The sequence below is a fragment of the Canis lupus genome, chromosome 27 (assembly GCF_011100685.1).
Source record: "Canis lupus familiaris isolate Mischka breed German Shepherd chromosome 27, alternate assembly UU_Cfam_GSD_1.0, whole genome shotgun sequence".
Classification (NCBI taxonomy): domain Eukaryota; kingdom Metazoa; phylum Chordata; class Mammalia; order Carnivora; family Canidae; genus Canis; species Canis lupus.
Genome location: NC_049248.1, coordinates 27,295,283 through 27,313,909, shown reverse-complemented (window position 1 = coordinate 27,313,909; position 18,627 = coordinate 27,295,283). Strand labels below are relative to the sequence as shown.

Here is an 18,627-nt window from a genome sequence, read left to right as displayed (position 1 = left end):
TTGCTATGATATAGTGATTTAGTCATTCTAGTAGCATTTGGAAGTGTAGAATTCACTTCAGAGTATTTAGAAGTTTTGCTGAGTCATAGAAGGCTGCTTAACTTTTTCATGAGAGGTAACTTTCCTACAGAATCCTCATTTAGAAATCCAGCAATTTTGGCTAATCTTTTAAATTAGTAGTCAGAAGCTACTAGCTTGGAAATAGTTGATTTATTATATTACAAGTGCAATGACTGATTTCTTGATTGAGATTTATTATATTACAAGTGCAATAATCGATTACTTAATTGATTTCATTATTTATGAACTCACAATTATGTAAGAAGTCCACACCACAGGCTAGGTACCATGGAATGCCATCAAGACACAATGAACAAAACAGATTCGGGTTCTCCCTTTAGGAGGAGGGGTTATATACAAAAATGAGAACACAAATTATGAATTAAAAATATTAAAAAATAATAAAATACAAATAAATATTGAAAAATAAAAAAATAAAAACGACAATTAACACAAAATATTATTTACTCGTACAAGTGCGCATAGGGAAAGTCCAGTACGTAATGCGCACTGTGGGGGTGGGGGGTAAAATTTAAAGGGAATCAACTTGTGAAGAATGAATGCTTCTGAGAAAAAGAGAACAGAAAACTAGAGGAGAGCAAAGAACATTTTACCAGCGTTGTTCCTTCTGTTTTTAGAGAAAGACTGATGCCCAAGTAGCTCTGTATTGTGGCAGATTAGGTGTATGAAAATGTTTTTATTTTTCAATTAAATAAAGGAACAGTTTTAGTTTTGCCTGGCTTCAAATGATTCTGGCAGTCACAGCTGGGAGTTCTTATACAGTTTCTGCCCACTTAATATGATGCTGGTGGTGATGCTACAAGTAAGTGGCCCATGGACTCAGAACACGTTGGCTTTCTGCTTCTTGTTAGTGGAGTCTTTGGAATCATGGTAGAGTTGTTTGCCGGTTATGTAAACAGAAGACTAGGCGCTGAGTGCTTTGATCCAACTCTCCTTTTTCCTTTGGAGTTTTATAAATGTTTTCCAGGTTTTTACATATAGCTTTTTCTTTTCTTGTTCAGGATTGAATTGGCAAATGCCATATTTTAATTAAGTGAATAGATAATTCTTTTGCTTTTATTGCTCTTTAAAGAACAGACAGCATTTCCTGATTCTGTTCAGTTTAACTGCCAGATTAAAAAAAAAAGTTATAATTATAGATACTTGACTCAGTGCAGAATAACACCGATCATAGGGACATTGTTCTGGTTTTGATTTCAAAGCAATCACTGAGCAAGGCTCCTTTGAATTGGAACATGAATCAGCATTTAGCAAGGCTGAGTTTAAACCTCTACTCCAGATTCTGAGTGACAGAGAACTTCTAAATAGGGCACTGTTTGTTCATAGTTTTAGGTATCTGTGATTTACTTGGCTTTGTTAGACAATAGGGGCTTTGGTTCAGTTATATTTTTAACATTCCTTAAAATAAATCAAAGAGTGTTCCCATTTTGGATGTGGATTAGTATGGTGGAGGAAATGAAGAATTTACAAGTGCCGAGTATCCAGGGATTATGCACTGGGCTCTGTGCTGGATTGCCTTGATTAATATTCTTTTGGTTGCATGGAATAGAAACTGGCTCTGGCTAGCTTAGGGGAAAAAAAGTAAGTGGTGTTGGCATGCTGGAAGAATATTTGGGTATCTCACAGAATCCAGGACTCAGGCAAAGCAGGGATCAGGGGACTTCTGACCTCAGAAGTTCACATGTGTCTCCCCAGGGTAGTAGTTGAAGGGTCTCACTGGATGATTCTTCACAGGAGGCCCAGTGAAGTCTGGTCTTCACTTGTGCGTTAATCAAGGTTAGAGGGGCTAGATAATATGTTTAACCAGTTGTTTGTGGGCAACCACACCTGGATTTTGTGGGCAGCTCCCAGAAAAGGGGGATGATTGTGAACTGGTGGCCACACTAGCAAGGTTTACTCTATGCAGCATTTTAAAAGCTTAATTTAATTTTCACAAAGAGCTTATAAAAATCACTATTTCCACCTCACAAAGAGAAAACTGAGACTCAAATTGGTTAGGTAACTTGTCCAATGTTCCACACTTAGAATGTGGCAGAGCCAGGACTCCCAAATAGTTTTATAAGGGAGAGTAGTCTTCTTTTTAAGATTAAAATGTTAGGAGAGTTCATGAAGTAAGAGTTCCAGGTATCTTCTCATGGAGAGAATATTAGTACATGGAGAGGTATCTCCAGTGTACTAGAAACAGTAAAACTGCATGTTGAAAGCTCTGGGATTGAATCCCAACTCCACCTGGTCATCATGGGCAAATAAACACCTCTCCACTAATAAATGTGGATACATCATCTCCTTCACTAGGTATTGTAACTTTCTAGGGTCATTGGTATACCATGTGAGAATACTTGGCACAAAGAAGATACTCATTTAGGGGGGAGGGAGAACTTATTTATTAATGAACCCTCAAGCATGCTATTAAAAATGGAGTCACAGTTTGAAAATGGCTTTCTTGTTCCAAAAATCTAACTGCTGTCTTATTCTCAGGCTTTTCAAAATAGTACCTTAGTCACCTAAACATAAAAGTAGAAAATGCTACGTAAAAAGAAGTAAGAAAATCATAAAGAAGGCAAAGAAAGTTTTATACACAAAACATTGACTACTTTTCTTTGAGACTCTGGGCTCACATTTTTGGGAGAAACTCTTACCTTTAGACACGGCACAGTATTTACGCATTTAATTCTCTTAGGACACCTCTGTGGGAAAAAAGCACTCTAGCAATCCGAGAGCTTATGGTTATGCTTGCTAGGTGTTCTGCAAATATTTGTAGATTGATCAGTTATCAATTTGTTTCAAATTACTTCGGACAACAATTAGTCTAAGTCAACAGCAAAGCTGTAACCCCAAATAGAAGAAGAAAAAGCCAATCTGGTGGTAGGGGGTAAAAGAGGAGTGTACACCATTATATTTTCTTGACATTTCTACTATCTCTGCATCTTAATCTCTCTGGATCTAGTGAACTTCTATGCTTCATTTTCATCTAACTCATATTTAAGTGACTTATAAAATATCATTTTAAATTCAACAACACAGTGCCAAATGATTTTTTTTATTTTTTAAAGATTTTATTTATTCATTAGAGACACAGAAAGGGGGGGGGGGCAGAGAAAAAGGCAGAGGGAGAAGCAGGCTCCATGCAAGGAGCCCAACGTGGGACTTGATCCCGGATTGCGGGATCAACGCCCTGAGCCAAAGGCAGATGCTCAACCGCTGAGCCACCCAGGCGTCCCACCAAATGATTTTTAAAGATGATATAACAGTGTGTTACTGGCTTGTTCCTAAATTAAAAGCCCTCCTCCTCTATTTACTATGCTGCATGTCAAACAAGTGGCCTGTTTAATTTCTTTTTTAAATTTATAAGAGGAGATTAAGTAGTTATCAACATTTAAAGACTGTTCATAAACATTATTTTAGATGTTTGGGGGGATCTATATCAAAAACATCATCCATGGATATAGAAGTTTGAGTAAGAAAGATTGTTTAAGAAGAATTAGCTTTTTAAAAAGATTAAAAAAAGAAAACTAATAACCAAGTGAGTTTTTGGAGTTCTTTTTATTACACTGAGAAATCCCAGAAAAGTACAAAGCCCATGGAAATAGAAGCATTTCAGAAAGCAAGACAAAATGTTTGTATACATTTCAATGACAGTATTTTAGTCTTGATGTTAAAAAAACTCATGATTTTGCATTAAAGTACATTGCTCATGATTAAATACATTCTGAAGTACTGGGAAAGGATTTTATCTCTTTTATATTTGAACCTGAATTTCTACAAAATGGCTAAGTTATATTATCTGTCTAGAGATTTAGTTCACGATATGATTAGTAAGAAAGATGATTTTATTGATTTATAGTGACTTTGAAGAACAGAAACAGGAAATAAGCATATATCACACACATACCCCTTTAAGCAGTACCTCAGATCAAAGCTGAATTAATATAATAATGTTCAGTATTTTTAATTGCCACCAATGAAAATACATAGATCCCACTACAGAAAAGGGGTCTGGTAATATCAGAATGTTTCTTTGTCCTATCAATGTTTTATATCAAAGTTACATAGATAAATAAGTGATGTTGAAGTCCATGCTGTTTCTATTCTCAAAATCAAATAAATGTACGATTACATTCTAGAATCTTATCAAGAGTCACTGTGAAGCAATAAGTGAAGATATTTACTACTTTTGCCAAATATGGTATAATAGGCCACCAGCGGCTATGAAGTTTAATTAGCTTTCGGTCATGTGGCAATTTTCAATGGCTTTTGGGTCACATCATACTTTCTGTTGCTGCTACTACTACAATTACTGCTACTAAGAAAATGACAGTAAATATAAAGGAAAAAACAAAAGAAAAATAAATTAGATCTCGTGATAGTTCTTCTAAATATTGGTTTGGTTTACCCTTGAAGTGGAAATCAATTCTCCAAGGTTTGGAAGGAAAACAAAAGCATCTTTATAATTCACAGCATGTATTTTAGAGGTCTAATGATTTATCCATTGCCAGTGTGGGTTAGCTTGTCATGTTCTCTTTATTCAATGTCAACTGGTTCTGTAGCTATTAAAGCACTTAACTGTTTCTGAGCACAAGAGAGGAACAGTTCCAAACTGGACAGGCTTCTTTGGCGGATGACTTGATCAAGCTGTTGGTTTTTGTTTTTGTTTTGTTTTTTTAAAGAGAGAGAAAAAGAGAAAAAAAAATATACTTAGTTGACAGATAAGGAGTATTATACCACTGAAGTCTACTAGAGAAACCTTTTAGATGATGATTTACAAAATCCACTAGTGCTTTAAATTCAGAGACAATGTAGTCACTAATTCTGGCCTACAATATTTAAAGTGAGATGATAGTTATTACAATTTTAAAATTGATATTGGTTGATATTCAATTACTGGAAAATATAAATTTGATCAGTGATTTCAGAAAATAAAAATATAAAAATGTCAGTTCTTAATGAATATACAGACCAAATACCCACAAAGATCATAAAAAAAAAAAAAAAAAAAGATCATAAAAATATGACAAATGTGAAAAACAAAAGAAATACACAGTACAAAAATACAGTATAATTACATCATGCATAGAGTTTAGCAGAATAAAGAAAAAGTAAAGAGATCATGTCCTGAGACTGAAGGTAGAGAAAGTTCTTGGGACAGGTGTACTTTAAGAAATACTTGATATTGTTGAAACTTATTTGATCTGGTCTTCCTACTGAGTTAAAAGACTGTTTTAATGTATCAATAACAAATTAATATAGTGAACAAAAGTTTAATAATAAAAGTCATATAAGAAATAAATTTTTGGATGGTAAGGATTATTGAATATATCTAGATAGTTTCTAACTCCCTTTCTGCCCTAAAATATTTGCCCAGGGTCCAACAGATACATGAAAAGGTGCTCAACATCACTCATTATCAGGGAAATGCAAATCAAAACCACAAAGAGTTTTCACTGCACACCTGTCAGAATGGCTAAAATTAAAATCATAAGAAACAACAGGTGTTGGCGAGGATGTGGAGAAAAATGAACCCTCATGCACTGCCGGTGGGAATACAAACTGGTGCAGCCACTCTGGAAAACAGTATGGAGATTCCTCAAAAAGTTAAAAACAGAGCTGCCCTATGACCCAGCCACTGTACTAGTGGATATTTACCTAAAGGATACAAAAACACTAATTCAAGGGGATACATGTACCCCTATGTTTATTGCAGCATTATTTACAATAGCCAAATAGTGGAAGCAGCCCAAGTATCCATCAATGAATGGATAAAGATGTGGTTTGTGTGTGTGTGTGTGGGTGTATGTATATATAAATGGAATAATATATAATAATATTATAATAATGGAATATTATTCAGCCACAAAAACGATGAACTCTTGCCATTTGCAATGATATGCATAGAACTAGGGAGTAGAACGCTAAGTGAAATAAGTCAGGGAAAGACAAATACCATATGATTTGACACATATGTGGAATTTAAGAAACAAATGGACAAAAGGAAAAAAAAATATGAGACAGAGAGACACACCAAGAAACAGATTCTTAACTATAAAGAACAAATTGATGGTTACCAGGGGGGAGGTAGATTGGGGATGGGTGAAATAGATGGTGGGGATTAAAGAGTATATTTATCATGGTGAGAATGAGTAATGTATAGAATTGGTGAATCACTATATTGTACACCTGAAACTAATAGAATACTGTATGTTAACTATACTGGAATTGAAATAAAAAAACAATAAAAAAGTCAACTTGCCCATGGTGTAAAAATAACCAATGACAACACATTGCCTATAGGTTATAGAACAATGAAGGAACAAAAAAAAAAAAAAAAAAGCCAGGTAAATTCCATTTCACAGTATATACCTGTCATACTTATGCAAAAGCTGACATAATCTTCCCATAAGCTTTCTTTAACATAAGAAAAAAAAAGTCCAAACAAGAATTCTGTTAAATTCCACTTTTATAATCCACTGATATTCATTCAAAATGACTGAAAAGCTGGAAGGTTAAAATGTTGAAATATCTGAAAAATTAGTTAATAAAAATGCATTTAGCAAAATGCTCATGTAAAAAATGGAACACTACTACTACTACTCCTTTCAATTCTAACAGTTTGGGATTTTAGTGAACATACAGAAATAGGATTTCTATTTATCCTTTTTCCTCTTTTTTTCCCTTCCTCTCTCAGATGATCCCTTCAGGTGAATATATGCCTCGGCTTACACATGTCTATTAAACAAGTTGGTTCATTACAATATAAACCCCAAATGAGCAGAGATCTTGTCTGTCTTGCTCACTATTGTATCCCAGCATCTAGAAGGGGGTTTGGCACATGTTAGAAACTCAAAAAATATTTGCTGAGATAGAATGAATCAATAAATTATGTTATTTTAAAGATTTTATTTATTTATTCATGAGAGACACAGAGAGAGAGGCAGAGACACAGGCAGAAGGAGGAGCAGGCTCCATGCAGGGTGCCCGATGTGGGACTTGATCCCAGGACTCTAGGATCACTCCCTGAGCTGAAGGCAGACTTTTAACCGCTGAGCCACTCAGGCATTCATGAATCAATAAATTCTTAAACAAAGCTAGGCAATCAATCCACCAGGAAATGACAGATCCATGTTTAATTCTAAAAGCAAAAGTGTGCTTGACCTAATCTAAAAGTAGGAGATGAAGGTGAATTTTAAAAGTTTTATTTTAATACATGTAAAACAAATTGAGATATGAATATTTATATTCATATTTGTATATATATTAAAAATTTTGTACTTGGTCCAAATTCAAATAGTACAAAAGAGTGTACTACCCAGGTCTAGTCCATTCCCAGGGGTTTCTACCTAATTTTCAGATGCTTTCAAGCATGTAAAGACAGGATTTTAAAAATATTTGGTCCAGAGACGCCTGGGTGGCTTAGTGGTTGAGCATCTGCCGCATCAGGGCGTGATCCCAGGATCTGGGATTGAATCCCACATCGGGCTCCTTGCGGGGAGCCTGCTTCTCCCTCTGCCTTTCTCTCTATCTCTCATGAATAAATAAATAAAATCTTAAAAAAATATATTTGGTCCAGATCTTACAACTGTTGACTATGAGAGGGTTCACACAATCACTTGTTTCAACTGTTATTACTGGAAAATTTCCCTCATTTTTAAGAAATTGCTTGACTGTATTCCACGATTTATGTAGCCACTCTCCCCACTGATGAAGACATGTAAGTTTGTTCCAGTTTTGTCCCGTTTTTGAAGCATCGAGGAAATTAACAACCTGAGTGCACTCCCTTCAAAAGATATTCAAGGGTATCTCTTGGACAGATTCCAATAGGTGAAATTTCTACATCATAAGATTTGCATAATTTTAAATTGTGATAGATAGTACAAAGCTGCTTTCCAGAGTAAGGGTGCTAACATATTAGTCCCTTCTGCAGTGTTTGAGAGGATCAGTTTTCCCTGTTTTTTCTTTCAAATGGCTGTATACATTTTCCACTGTACATTTATAATTATATATACATTTATAAAATAGATATTTTATTATTTATTTAAAAATTATTCTATTGATAGACATTTGGATTGCTCCTAATCTTTTGCTATTAAATCAATGCTATAATGAACATCCTTCAACACAGATCTCTGTATACCTACGTTAGTACATCTTATAGAGTTGGTTAAGCCAAAGCATATGTTATCTGCAATGTTACTTCTATCATGAATCAGGTTTCCAAATAGGGCAGAAACTGTCTTTGGGTTCCCTATTCTGTTCTACTAGACAATTCAACTACCCCCACACAAATATAATGCTGGCTTAATTACTACAACTTTATGATAAATCTTAATGTATCACATATTAATGAACATATTACCAACCATACCATCAAATATTTCAGGAGAATATAAATTAGTGAACATTTGTAATGAAATTGAATTTAGAAGGGAAATGGTCAGACTAGAGATAGTCTGATATCCTTTTTCTTATAGCACAAAAGCCAAGCAAAATTCAAAAGTGTATTTTTTTGAGTTAACATCAATAAGCAATAGAACATTTCTTTTTGAGGCAAGGAAATTATGTAATCAGGGAGGATGGTTGTATTCGGAATTGTATGTAGAGGATGGTGTCAGGCAGGATAAGACACATGGATTCATTTTGGAGGGGGCTTCAAGGGTGTTTTACAATGTTTCATAAATGTTAGCTTTAATAGTTCAAAGTCTTCTAGAAGCCTCCTAGAATAATCAGGAGTTGCACTAAAATAAAATTTGAATATTTTAGAATTTATGAATATTAGAGGAGAAACTTCTTCTGAGGGCCTATTGCACAAACACACATAATTAACATGCAACCTGTGATTGTTGCTAAGTGACAATAATCATCTGTATTTAAACGTTCAGAATGAATACTCTGTAATTTTTTAAAAAGTAGGTGTATACATAGGGCAAAAAGATTTATTTAAGCATAACAAGCACTTCTCTCTTTTTTGCCTGTGGACTTAATGGATTATATGATGATGGATATACTGGTTTTGGCTTTAGGCAGCTCCAAGGTTCACTTCATATCTTTCAGCATGCCACCCCAGAACCCTCTGAAGGCAAGGATCCATTAAATCAATGGGAACTCAACACTTTAAGGAGCAATGGGGATCCCCTATGGGAAGGAAGATAAATTGGGCCATCCCAGAGCCCAGAGCTGATCTTCCAGTTTTGGTGAGTCCTTCCTGGACATGATACAAAAATCATGTCTGTGAAGAGGAACACTTGAGATCTTTTCACTTATAAAGATGGCAGATTCCTCTCTCTGAAATAAGTCCATCAAGCTGACGTTTTAGGCAAGTTCCTGAATTTCAACAGTTTCTGTTTTATTAGGCATTACTTTATTATCCTTTATTGAGACAAAAGAATTTTGGTAAAATAATTCAACTCTTTTTGCCCCTTGAAAATTGGGGCTTAGTGCTGTATTTGTGGCTTTCATTTCAAAGTGAGTCAAAGATTTGTACTCTATGACTTCATCCTGACAATATTATGTCCAGAGTAGTGGTGGCAAGCATTTCTGAGTATGGGTTTACAATCTTTTCCTAAAACTATAGCTCTAACTGTTTTGTTTTCGCCTCCATTTTCTGTTGTTTCAGCTGAAAAAAACCCTGGAAATTCTGAGGTCTCTGAAACAGACACCTCGGCCTTTTAAATCTTTCTTCCCTCTTTGCATCACTTCAGTTTGCATACTGCTGAAAACCATTTCAAAAGGTACGATTTGCTAAAAGTTAATAGGTCAGGAGGAAACAAAAAAGAACACGTGACTTCCTAGTAACTCCTTGAATTAGATTTACATTTCCATTAGTATTTCATGCTGTAGCAAGAAAGAGAAAAAGACCTCTAGGTCTTAGTTTTCATTTCAAAATACAATATGATGGATGGTAAACTTCTATTGGTCTGAAGAGCACAATTCAGTCCATTACAAATAAATATGGCTCTTTTTAATAGAACTGTTAAGAACACTGTTTACATCCCAGAAAATCTGAAACACTGTTTTTGTGTATGTATGTATTTTATGTGTAATATATATACATATAATACACTTAGTACTAATTGTGGTTTCAATATCTTTTGGGGCTTCTACCAACAAGATATAGAAAGAGATGTGAAAGTATTGAGTTTACCTTTATCAGTGTTACTTCTCAATATGCCCTCCACTATATTAAACTATTCTTTAAAAAGTGATCTAATTTTTTCAAAAAGCTACAATGGATATAAAATTCACTGAGGGGAAAGTGATTCCATAAGCAAATGTTATCAGTTTAGTAAGTTTTATCGGTTCAGTTTTCACATTCATTAACAAGCTCTTTCATGAGCATTAAAGAAAGGTCAAGTATGATGATCTGAAACTGCAATTACTCAGACAGATTTTCCAGTTAATATCATCATACTGGATAAGAAAGATTGTTTACCTTTTAATAAGAAACGAAATAGTTCTTCAGTCACTTAATTTATTATAGTGCTGACCTTTTAATGGTGTTATTTGGATATGAATGCCTCTCTTTTTCTGACTTTATTATATATCTCCCCAACAGACGCTAATGCTGTTGTTTCATTTACATATTTGAGATTGAGGCAATCAATTAATCGATTACTCAATCAGTTGATCAATAAAAAAAAAGTCAAGATTTACCACTATTTGTACATTATTGCTCTGAGGCCTGAGCAAAAAAAAGTATATTATAATATCCTTGTCCTTAAGAAGTTTACAATCTTTTTGGAGAGACACACATGCAAAAATTGAAGAGAAATTAGGTGCTGATATGTAAAGACAGAGTCCAATGGAAGATCAGAGACAGGGAGGGATCATGGCAGGAGGATAGCAGTGAAAAGTTCATGAAGGCAGGACTTGAACAGGCGCTCAGGGTATCAAGAGAGTCTCCTTAGACAAAGAGAAGATGGGTTAGAAATTGTAGGAAAGCAGATTAGAACAAAAAGAGACTGTCACAAAAAGAGACTGTCGAGAGACACTAAGGAAAGAAGCTTGAATGTAGTGGAGAAAGCCTGCTTAGGAGTATTCATACATTCTTTCATTTGCTCATTTATTCAATATTTCTCCAGCACCTACTATGTGCCAGACACCATTTTAGGAGCTATAAATACAGTGGTGAATCAGACAATTCTCTGTTCTTACATAATTTATACAATAGTTTGAGGAGACAAAAACTACTTTTCAGGTAGAGATCAGTACTATAAAAATGACAAAGTAGCATTTCACCAAGACAAGGGGAAAGCTTTTGGGGTAGCATGAATAGAGAACAGCACATGGACAAGGTGGTCATGAAGAGAGCTGAAAGAAATGAGGGAGGATAGGAACCACACAAAAGCATCAGGAAAGAAAGAAATTTTATGGCAGATGAAATTTCAAGAGCAAAGTCCAAAATGTGGGTTCAGATCTGGTTTGACTGGAGTGGCAACACATTTAATAAAACTGGAGCAAAATGAGCAAGGGGGAGAAGGAGGAAGGATCAAGAAGTAGACAGTAGCCAGAACATGTAGGACACTTTAGGTCATGGAGGACATTGCAGAGTTTTGAAGAGGAGTGTGATCATACTTAAGGTTTGAAAAACATCACACTTTGTTTCTGGGGACAACAGACGGTAGTGGGACAAGAGTGGAAGAGGAAAACCCAGTTGGGAGACTTCTGGTTTGGGAAAGATATAACATTAATCAGACTGCTGGCAGTGGAAGCTTAACAGCACATCAGGCTGGGAACATATCTGCGAAAGGATCAACTGGAGCTGCTGATGGATTAGGAGTGTAGATGAAAGGAAGAGAGAAATAAAAGGTTATTCTTAGAATAATATTGCCATTTATTGGTGATGGGCTGCAAGTGGAGTAAGGTGGCCACAGGAAAATGAGAATTTTGTTTTGGACAGGGTTAGTTTGTATACTCCTATCATATATGGCAGATATTGGATATAAGACTGAAGTTCAGGGACAAGATCAGGACAAGATCAAATTTGGAAATCATCTGTATCTAAAGACATTTAAAGCACAGAAGACTTTATGGAATGAATGTAGATGAGAGAGAAAGGTCAGAAAATTGAGACCTGGTGCACTGTAACACATGATCTGGCTAAGGAGCAATGGGAATATGAGGTTTGACAGATAACTATTGTAATGGGTTGAATCGTGTCCCTCCAAACGATGTATTTAATTCCGAACTCCCGCATCTGTGAGTATCACCTCATTTGGAAAAAGGGTCTTTGCAGATATAATTAGAATGTAAGATGAGGTCATACCAGATTAGGATGGCCTCTACATTGACTCACTAGTGTCCTAATAAAAGACAGAGAAACACAGAGATAGACGTGGGGAAGAATACCACATGAAGATGGAGGTGGAGACTGGGGTGATGTGGCTATTAACGAAGGAATGCATCAGATTGCCAGCAACATTGGAAGCTAGGAGAAGGGCATAGAACAGTTCACGCCCTGGAGCTTCAGAGAGAGCGCGGCCCTCCCAACACCTTGATTTCAGACTGCTAGCCTCTAGAACTATGAAAATAAATTTCTGTTGTTTTAAGCCATCCAGTTTGTGGTACTTTGTTATAGCAGGCCTAGGAAACTACTAACAATGATTTTTCCAAATTGTTGAGGTCCTTACATACTGGAGGAGTGTTTCCCACAATGTACAAAACACCATTTTTATGTAGCACATGTCCTGGTTTTTTTTTTTTTTTTTTTTTTTAATGCTGTTTAGTTAAGTAAGCTTGAGAAATGCAGGATTAAAAAGAGTTTCTTTTCCTTAGAACTTCTCAGAGCTTTTGTGCTCATAAGCATTGTTAACTGCCAAAATGGCTACAGTAGAGTAACACTTGTCATACTTTTTAAACTTTGAAATTATCTGTGCATGTGCATAAAGCATACTTTGGAAAATACCCCACATATTAATTTTTCTTGAGAACTTCTGTAGACTGAAAACAAACTGCAAATATTGGAAAAAGACTATATTGATTGAGTTTCCTCTTAATGAATAATCGGAATTTTAGTGGAAAGACATTATGAGACTTCTTAGTCTAACATCTGCATTTTATACTTATGGAAAATTGATGCTCTGAGTGGTTAAGAGATGCATTTCACAAACTTAAATGTCCTCCTACAATTAAAAATCATAGTTTTAAAAATATATTTAAATGTATTAACCTGAGTTTATGTTTGCTTAAGAAAAACCCTCCTAGGTAACAAGTGCGTTCTAGGGTCTCCCTGAGTTTTTGACAATGGATAGGTAAGACTCATCCCTAGTAGGTGCTGAGAACTATTCTGGGTGCAATGACATCACCACTCTTAGCCCTGGTATAGACATGAAGGAAGTGGATTATGGACTGACTTTAAAACTTAATATGCGAACATAACTATAATGGTCTGGTATGTTTTATGAAATCATCATAATAAGGGCTGATAGACTTGAAGAAGAGCAAGTTATTCTTGAGTGGTGATTACTTTTATTGTGTAACATTTAAACATTTTTGCTCTAAACACTACCCTCTTTACTTTTCTTCTGTATCCTCAAATTCTGCTTTTCATCAATTTAGCCTAAGGAAATATAGACTTCTCTGTAATATTACTAGTTGCATTAAGGGAGGTTCTATGGTATCTGTTTTATTATTAGTACACTAACCATATAGAGTTTCTCTTTTAAAATAGTCTTTTCTTTATATTTTCAGAGAAGCAAATTCAATTGCAAGAGGGATATACTGTATATAAAGCTTGAGTTTAGACATGAAATCTCCTCTCTGGGACTATAGCTATGTCATTATTTTAAATCATGTTGAAAGAGACTTTGAACCAACTTTAGGATAATAATGTTATATAAAGTACATGTTTAGAATAACTCTGACTCTAAAAGTTTCGATATAATGTCAGGACAGTGGTTTGAACTAAGGCAGTGCCAGTTGCCTCAACCTTGAAGTTCAGAAATGTAGGCCCAACCTCTTTCGCAGAACATTTGCAGGCCATCATTCATGACCCATGAAGACTTTCAATCCAAGGTTCACATCTCCTTTTCTCTTTGAGAATACTTTTCAATTTTAAAGGGTATTTCAAGTCTATCTGACTATTTATAGAGTTAAAAAATGTCAACATATAAAGAAGTTGTGTAATTTTCTACCATGCCCAAGATGAATTACAGATGCTCTTTTATAGTAAATGAAAAACGGGTATAAAGAGACTTAAACTCTATTGGCCACAACTAAAGGATTGTTTTTTTGCTTTGTTTTGTTTTGTTTTAAGATGTCTTGGGGTAAGTAAATTCTCTGTATTTGAATCATCTAAAATAAGTTCTACATATTTGGGCAGTTCTGCCTTTTTATCTCAAACTGCCATAAGAATCCACTGGGAAATGGGAATATTCATTTCTGCTCTTCGCTAAATCATCTGGACAGAATAAACCAATATGCATTCCAGACTCTGATGTGCAAGCAAACCACCTTGGAATACAACCTTATTCGATCTTAAAACAGTTGGCCAGAAAAGGATGTACTGTAATAGTGAGTAAATATTTAAAAAAAAAAGAAAAAAAGATTTTACTCTGACTTGCCTGGTAGGCAATAGACTTTATGGTATGAACTTCTATATGTGAAATTCAATGAATTTGGGGTGGGGGGAGGGATTCTGGTAACAACTGCTTTACTCCTGTGACAATTTCCAAAGAAAACCTTAAAATTTCCAAAACAACGTAAAAAATGAAAGCCATTGATCTAGGGAAATTTTGGAAAAAAGGTAAAGGTAGATAAACTGTAATAGTAGTTATGCAGAAATTCTATCTTAGGGCTCTAAACTATAAGGTTATATTTCCCCATTAATAAGTTCCATATTCTACTTTCTAGAATTCATTGGCAAGCAGAGTGTTTATCTCAAATATAAGATAGATTGATTCTGGCAAGGCAGACTAACTGATTTTAATATGACATTCCACACAAAGTTTTTAATACAATTTGTTACATGCTCCCAAACAGTGAAATAATCTTTCTCTACATATTTTTTCAAGAACTTGGTTACTGCAAATATTGCAATATGTAGGATGACCTTTTTGTGAATTAAATAAACATGAGGATCCTAAACAAATACTGTTAAGTAATAAAATGTTTAAGTAACAAACACAAACTCTTGTATTTTTATCAATTCTTCTTTTTAAATATTTTTAGCAATTCTTTTGTGTTACTATAAGGAATAATATCTGCTAATTACTCTCTATCTCCTCTTTTGTTTTGATCTTCAGCAACATATATTTCATCTTATTTTGAAGCAGAAGAAAGAATTACATGACCTCTTGTTCCTGTCTCTCCATCCTATCTTAAAATCTCAGATGACTGATACAATTTGCCTTATATGTGTCAATCTACAAAAATAGGCAAGTGACTGTCCACAAGGTTTATTTGGGAGCTCTGTGCACACATATACTAAAGATGATTTACAATGCATGATCGATAACCCTGTAATGTGGAATTAAGTATTATCTTTTCTTGTTTTGAGATTAGTGTTACGAATTCTCGATAGGTAGTGCTTGCTACCTGCCATGCACAGGTGAACCTCTTTATGTGTTGTATTAGTTGTCTCTTATTGTGTAACATATCACCCCAAATCTAATGGTTTAAAGCAAAAAACAACAAATATTTATCATCTCACAGTTTTGGGCAAGGGAACTGGGTTCTGCTTAACTGAGTGCCTCTGGCTCATGGTCTCTACTTAGGGGTTGCAATCAAGTACTTAGCTAGGCTGTAGTCAAGTCAAAGTTCAACTGGGCAAGAACCTGCTTCCAAGTTCCCTCAGTGGCTGTGGACATGCTTCAAAATATACATTTGTAACAGAGCTCAGGTGAGGCCCCTCAGCAAAGTTGCTAATGTGATGGCAGCTGACTTCCCAAAGCAAGCAATCCAAGAGAGAATGAGAGGGATCAAAAGAACACCAAGAGAATGAGAAAGCACCCAAGACAGAAGCTATATAATCTTTTCATTTCCTCTCAGTCCAGCCCAGGCTCAAAGTGGGGAGATTACATTAAATGCAGGGCATCAATGGGAAACATTGTATTATGTTATTTTTATTCTTTTGGAACTCTATGAATGAGGACACTGAGGCTTAGAGACTGATAACTGGGGTGAGTGGCAGGGCCAGGATTCAAATCCAGCTGTATGACACCAAACCTATTCCCTGAATCACAATACCACATTGTCTTCTCAGATAAGAACTTCAGTTATGACTCGGGTCCTTGCCATAATATCTGTTGTGCTATAAAACATGCAAGAGTTTCTTGCATTGCATACACTCATGCAAAAACCTGTCAAGATGCCTAAGCCCCACAGATAGTCATTAAACCATGTAATTATCTTCTCTTTCTAAACAGGTTCTGGAAAGTTTCTCTTATATTAATATACAAATACTTCCCTGAAAATGCAACAGAAGTGTTTAAAGAAAAACTAGCACATTAAATACATCATATAAGAAATCACTGCCTTAATTTACAAACCTCAGTGACCATATGTAAAAACAACAGACTACTTCCTGCTAGGTCCGTAACAAAAGAAAAGGCAAATGTAATTCATAAAGGCATTGTATGGTACAGATCTCACCTAGTTTTACCTTTGAGACTAAGACAGTCTTCATTTGCTTACTTTCACATCCCCATTACTACTAATACAACTGGCCAAGTACACAGTGTGAGATGCGCTACAGCCATGATGCATAACTGATTCCCATTAGGAAATCCTCAGTATTCAAAATCAAGCCAATGGAACAAAACACCATTTAATTAAATGGAAGTTAGTGTGAATAGACTTTTTTCTCTCATTTTTAATATACAGGACTGCTCCTACTCTTCATTCAAAATTTTATGATGTGTACTTGATCAGTGAGGTCTTAAGGAAAAAAATACCATCTGTCTGGCATATTTTAAAACAGATTTATCCTTCTGAGGAAACCAAGTGGGAAAACACCAAGTCAGTCCTCTTAAAATACCTTGCTGCCTCCCAGCTGGATCAAGGAATGTAAGAAAACCCTCACCATCCTCCTTGTAAACGAGTAAAGGAAGTTTGCTTTCAATTAAGAAAGCTAAAGTTGGATATTATTGCCTAAAAATGGCAAGAGCACCTGCTCAAATAGAAGATGCTGAAAAATACCTAACATTAAACACCCACCAAACAGAAGATATCAGAAGTCAGGGATTATGGCAAAGCGTATGAACTCTCTCTCCAATAAAATTCCAGTTTAGTTCCAGGAACGATATGAACATCCTCAAGCCATCACTCCCAAGACTCCCTTCCAGCTAGGGGTAGCTCAAGACATGAGAGTGTAAGTTGCTGGGTAGGATCTCTTAGAAGAGTTCCTTAAAAATGGGACAGACACCTGTCCCAAATTCTTTTTCCTTTAATTTTTCCATTTTTCCTTTCTCCTTCATCACAAATGTGTTTACTGGAGCTCCAGCTACTATTCTGTAGCCTTAAAAATGTAAGCCAGTGCTAAAGATAGAAAAAGCACAAAAATAGAAGGATCCTGAATCATTTTATAATTTTGTTAAGCTTCCGTCCTAGCTCTAAATTGCTTGCCTCTGGACTTACTGATGCTGTTATTTCTAGTTTTTCTTATTAGGAGACAAATATAGATCCCAGTGAGATATATACCAACTTTATACTGTGCATGACTACCATCAAATCAGAAACCAAAATTTACTTTTTAGAGTATGAGCTAAAGAATTTGAGGATAAGCTCAAAATATTAAGTGAATGAGACTAAAATTTCCAGCAAGTTGGCCATCGTAATGTGGGGACTGAAGAACAACTGATGAAATAAAATCTCCTGTAATAGCTTGAGTATATGAATGCTAAAAATTAAAAATAAAATAATCATAATGATCAGGTTATATTGATCACCTTAACATATATATATTCAAGTTTCAATGGCAAGTGTCTTTTTTTCCTCTGCTACATAAGAGTATTTGCATTCACAAACTAGAAGTGTAAAAAAGAAAAAACCCTAAAAATATTGAAAAAGCATGTAATGGGGATAGATTCTAAACTATAGGAATAAAATTTTGCCTAGACAAACAAGTTCACTTAGGATGTCTGGAAATATAAAACTCCTAATCAATTTAAACTTATGAATATTATATGTAAAATATGATAGTTTTGTTCTTAGGAAACTCCAAGCTGATTCTGCAGATTAACTCTGATAAGCAGAACAGACCTTCTGATACGTACATATTTATATTAAATCTCTATCAGTTTCACACTCGCTATTTGACGCTCATTTACTGTTCATCATGCTTTTAGTTTTTTATTTTATTGTTTTAAAGATTTATTTATTTGAGAGAGAGAGAGAGCAGAACAAGAGAGAACACAAGTTGGGGAGAGGGGGAGTGAGAAGCAGACTCCCCGCTGAGCAGGGAGCCTGATGTGGTGCTTGATCCCAGGACCCTGACATGAGCCACTTAGGTATCCCTCACCATTATTTTTAATAGTATGTACATATATATGTGTATAAACACATATAGGTATTTTTAAGGTTTAATTTATTTACTTATTGGAGAGAGAGAATCAGGGG

The 18,627-nt window shown here is 35.1% G+C and overlaps 1 protein-coding gene across 6 annotated transcripts in view; it reads right to left on the bottom strand.

The window, feature by feature from the left end:
• Positions 1–3,605: 3,605 nt before the first annotated feature.
• Positions 3,606–18,627, bottom strand: part of CCDC91 (coiled-coil domain containing 91) — a 332,875-nt gene continuing 317,853 nt past the window's right edge. For all 6 annotated transcript variants that reach the window (XR_005379978.1, XR_005379979.1, XR_005379981.1 and 3 more), the window contains one exon: positions 3,606–4,713. Coding sequence is in view for 3 of the 6 variants with exons in the window: in XM_038577155.1 (XP_038433083.1) it covers positions 4,603–4,713 (111 nt within the window). In the remaining 3 variants the exon portion in view is untranslated. The remainder of the gene's footprint in view (positions 4,714–18,627) is intronic.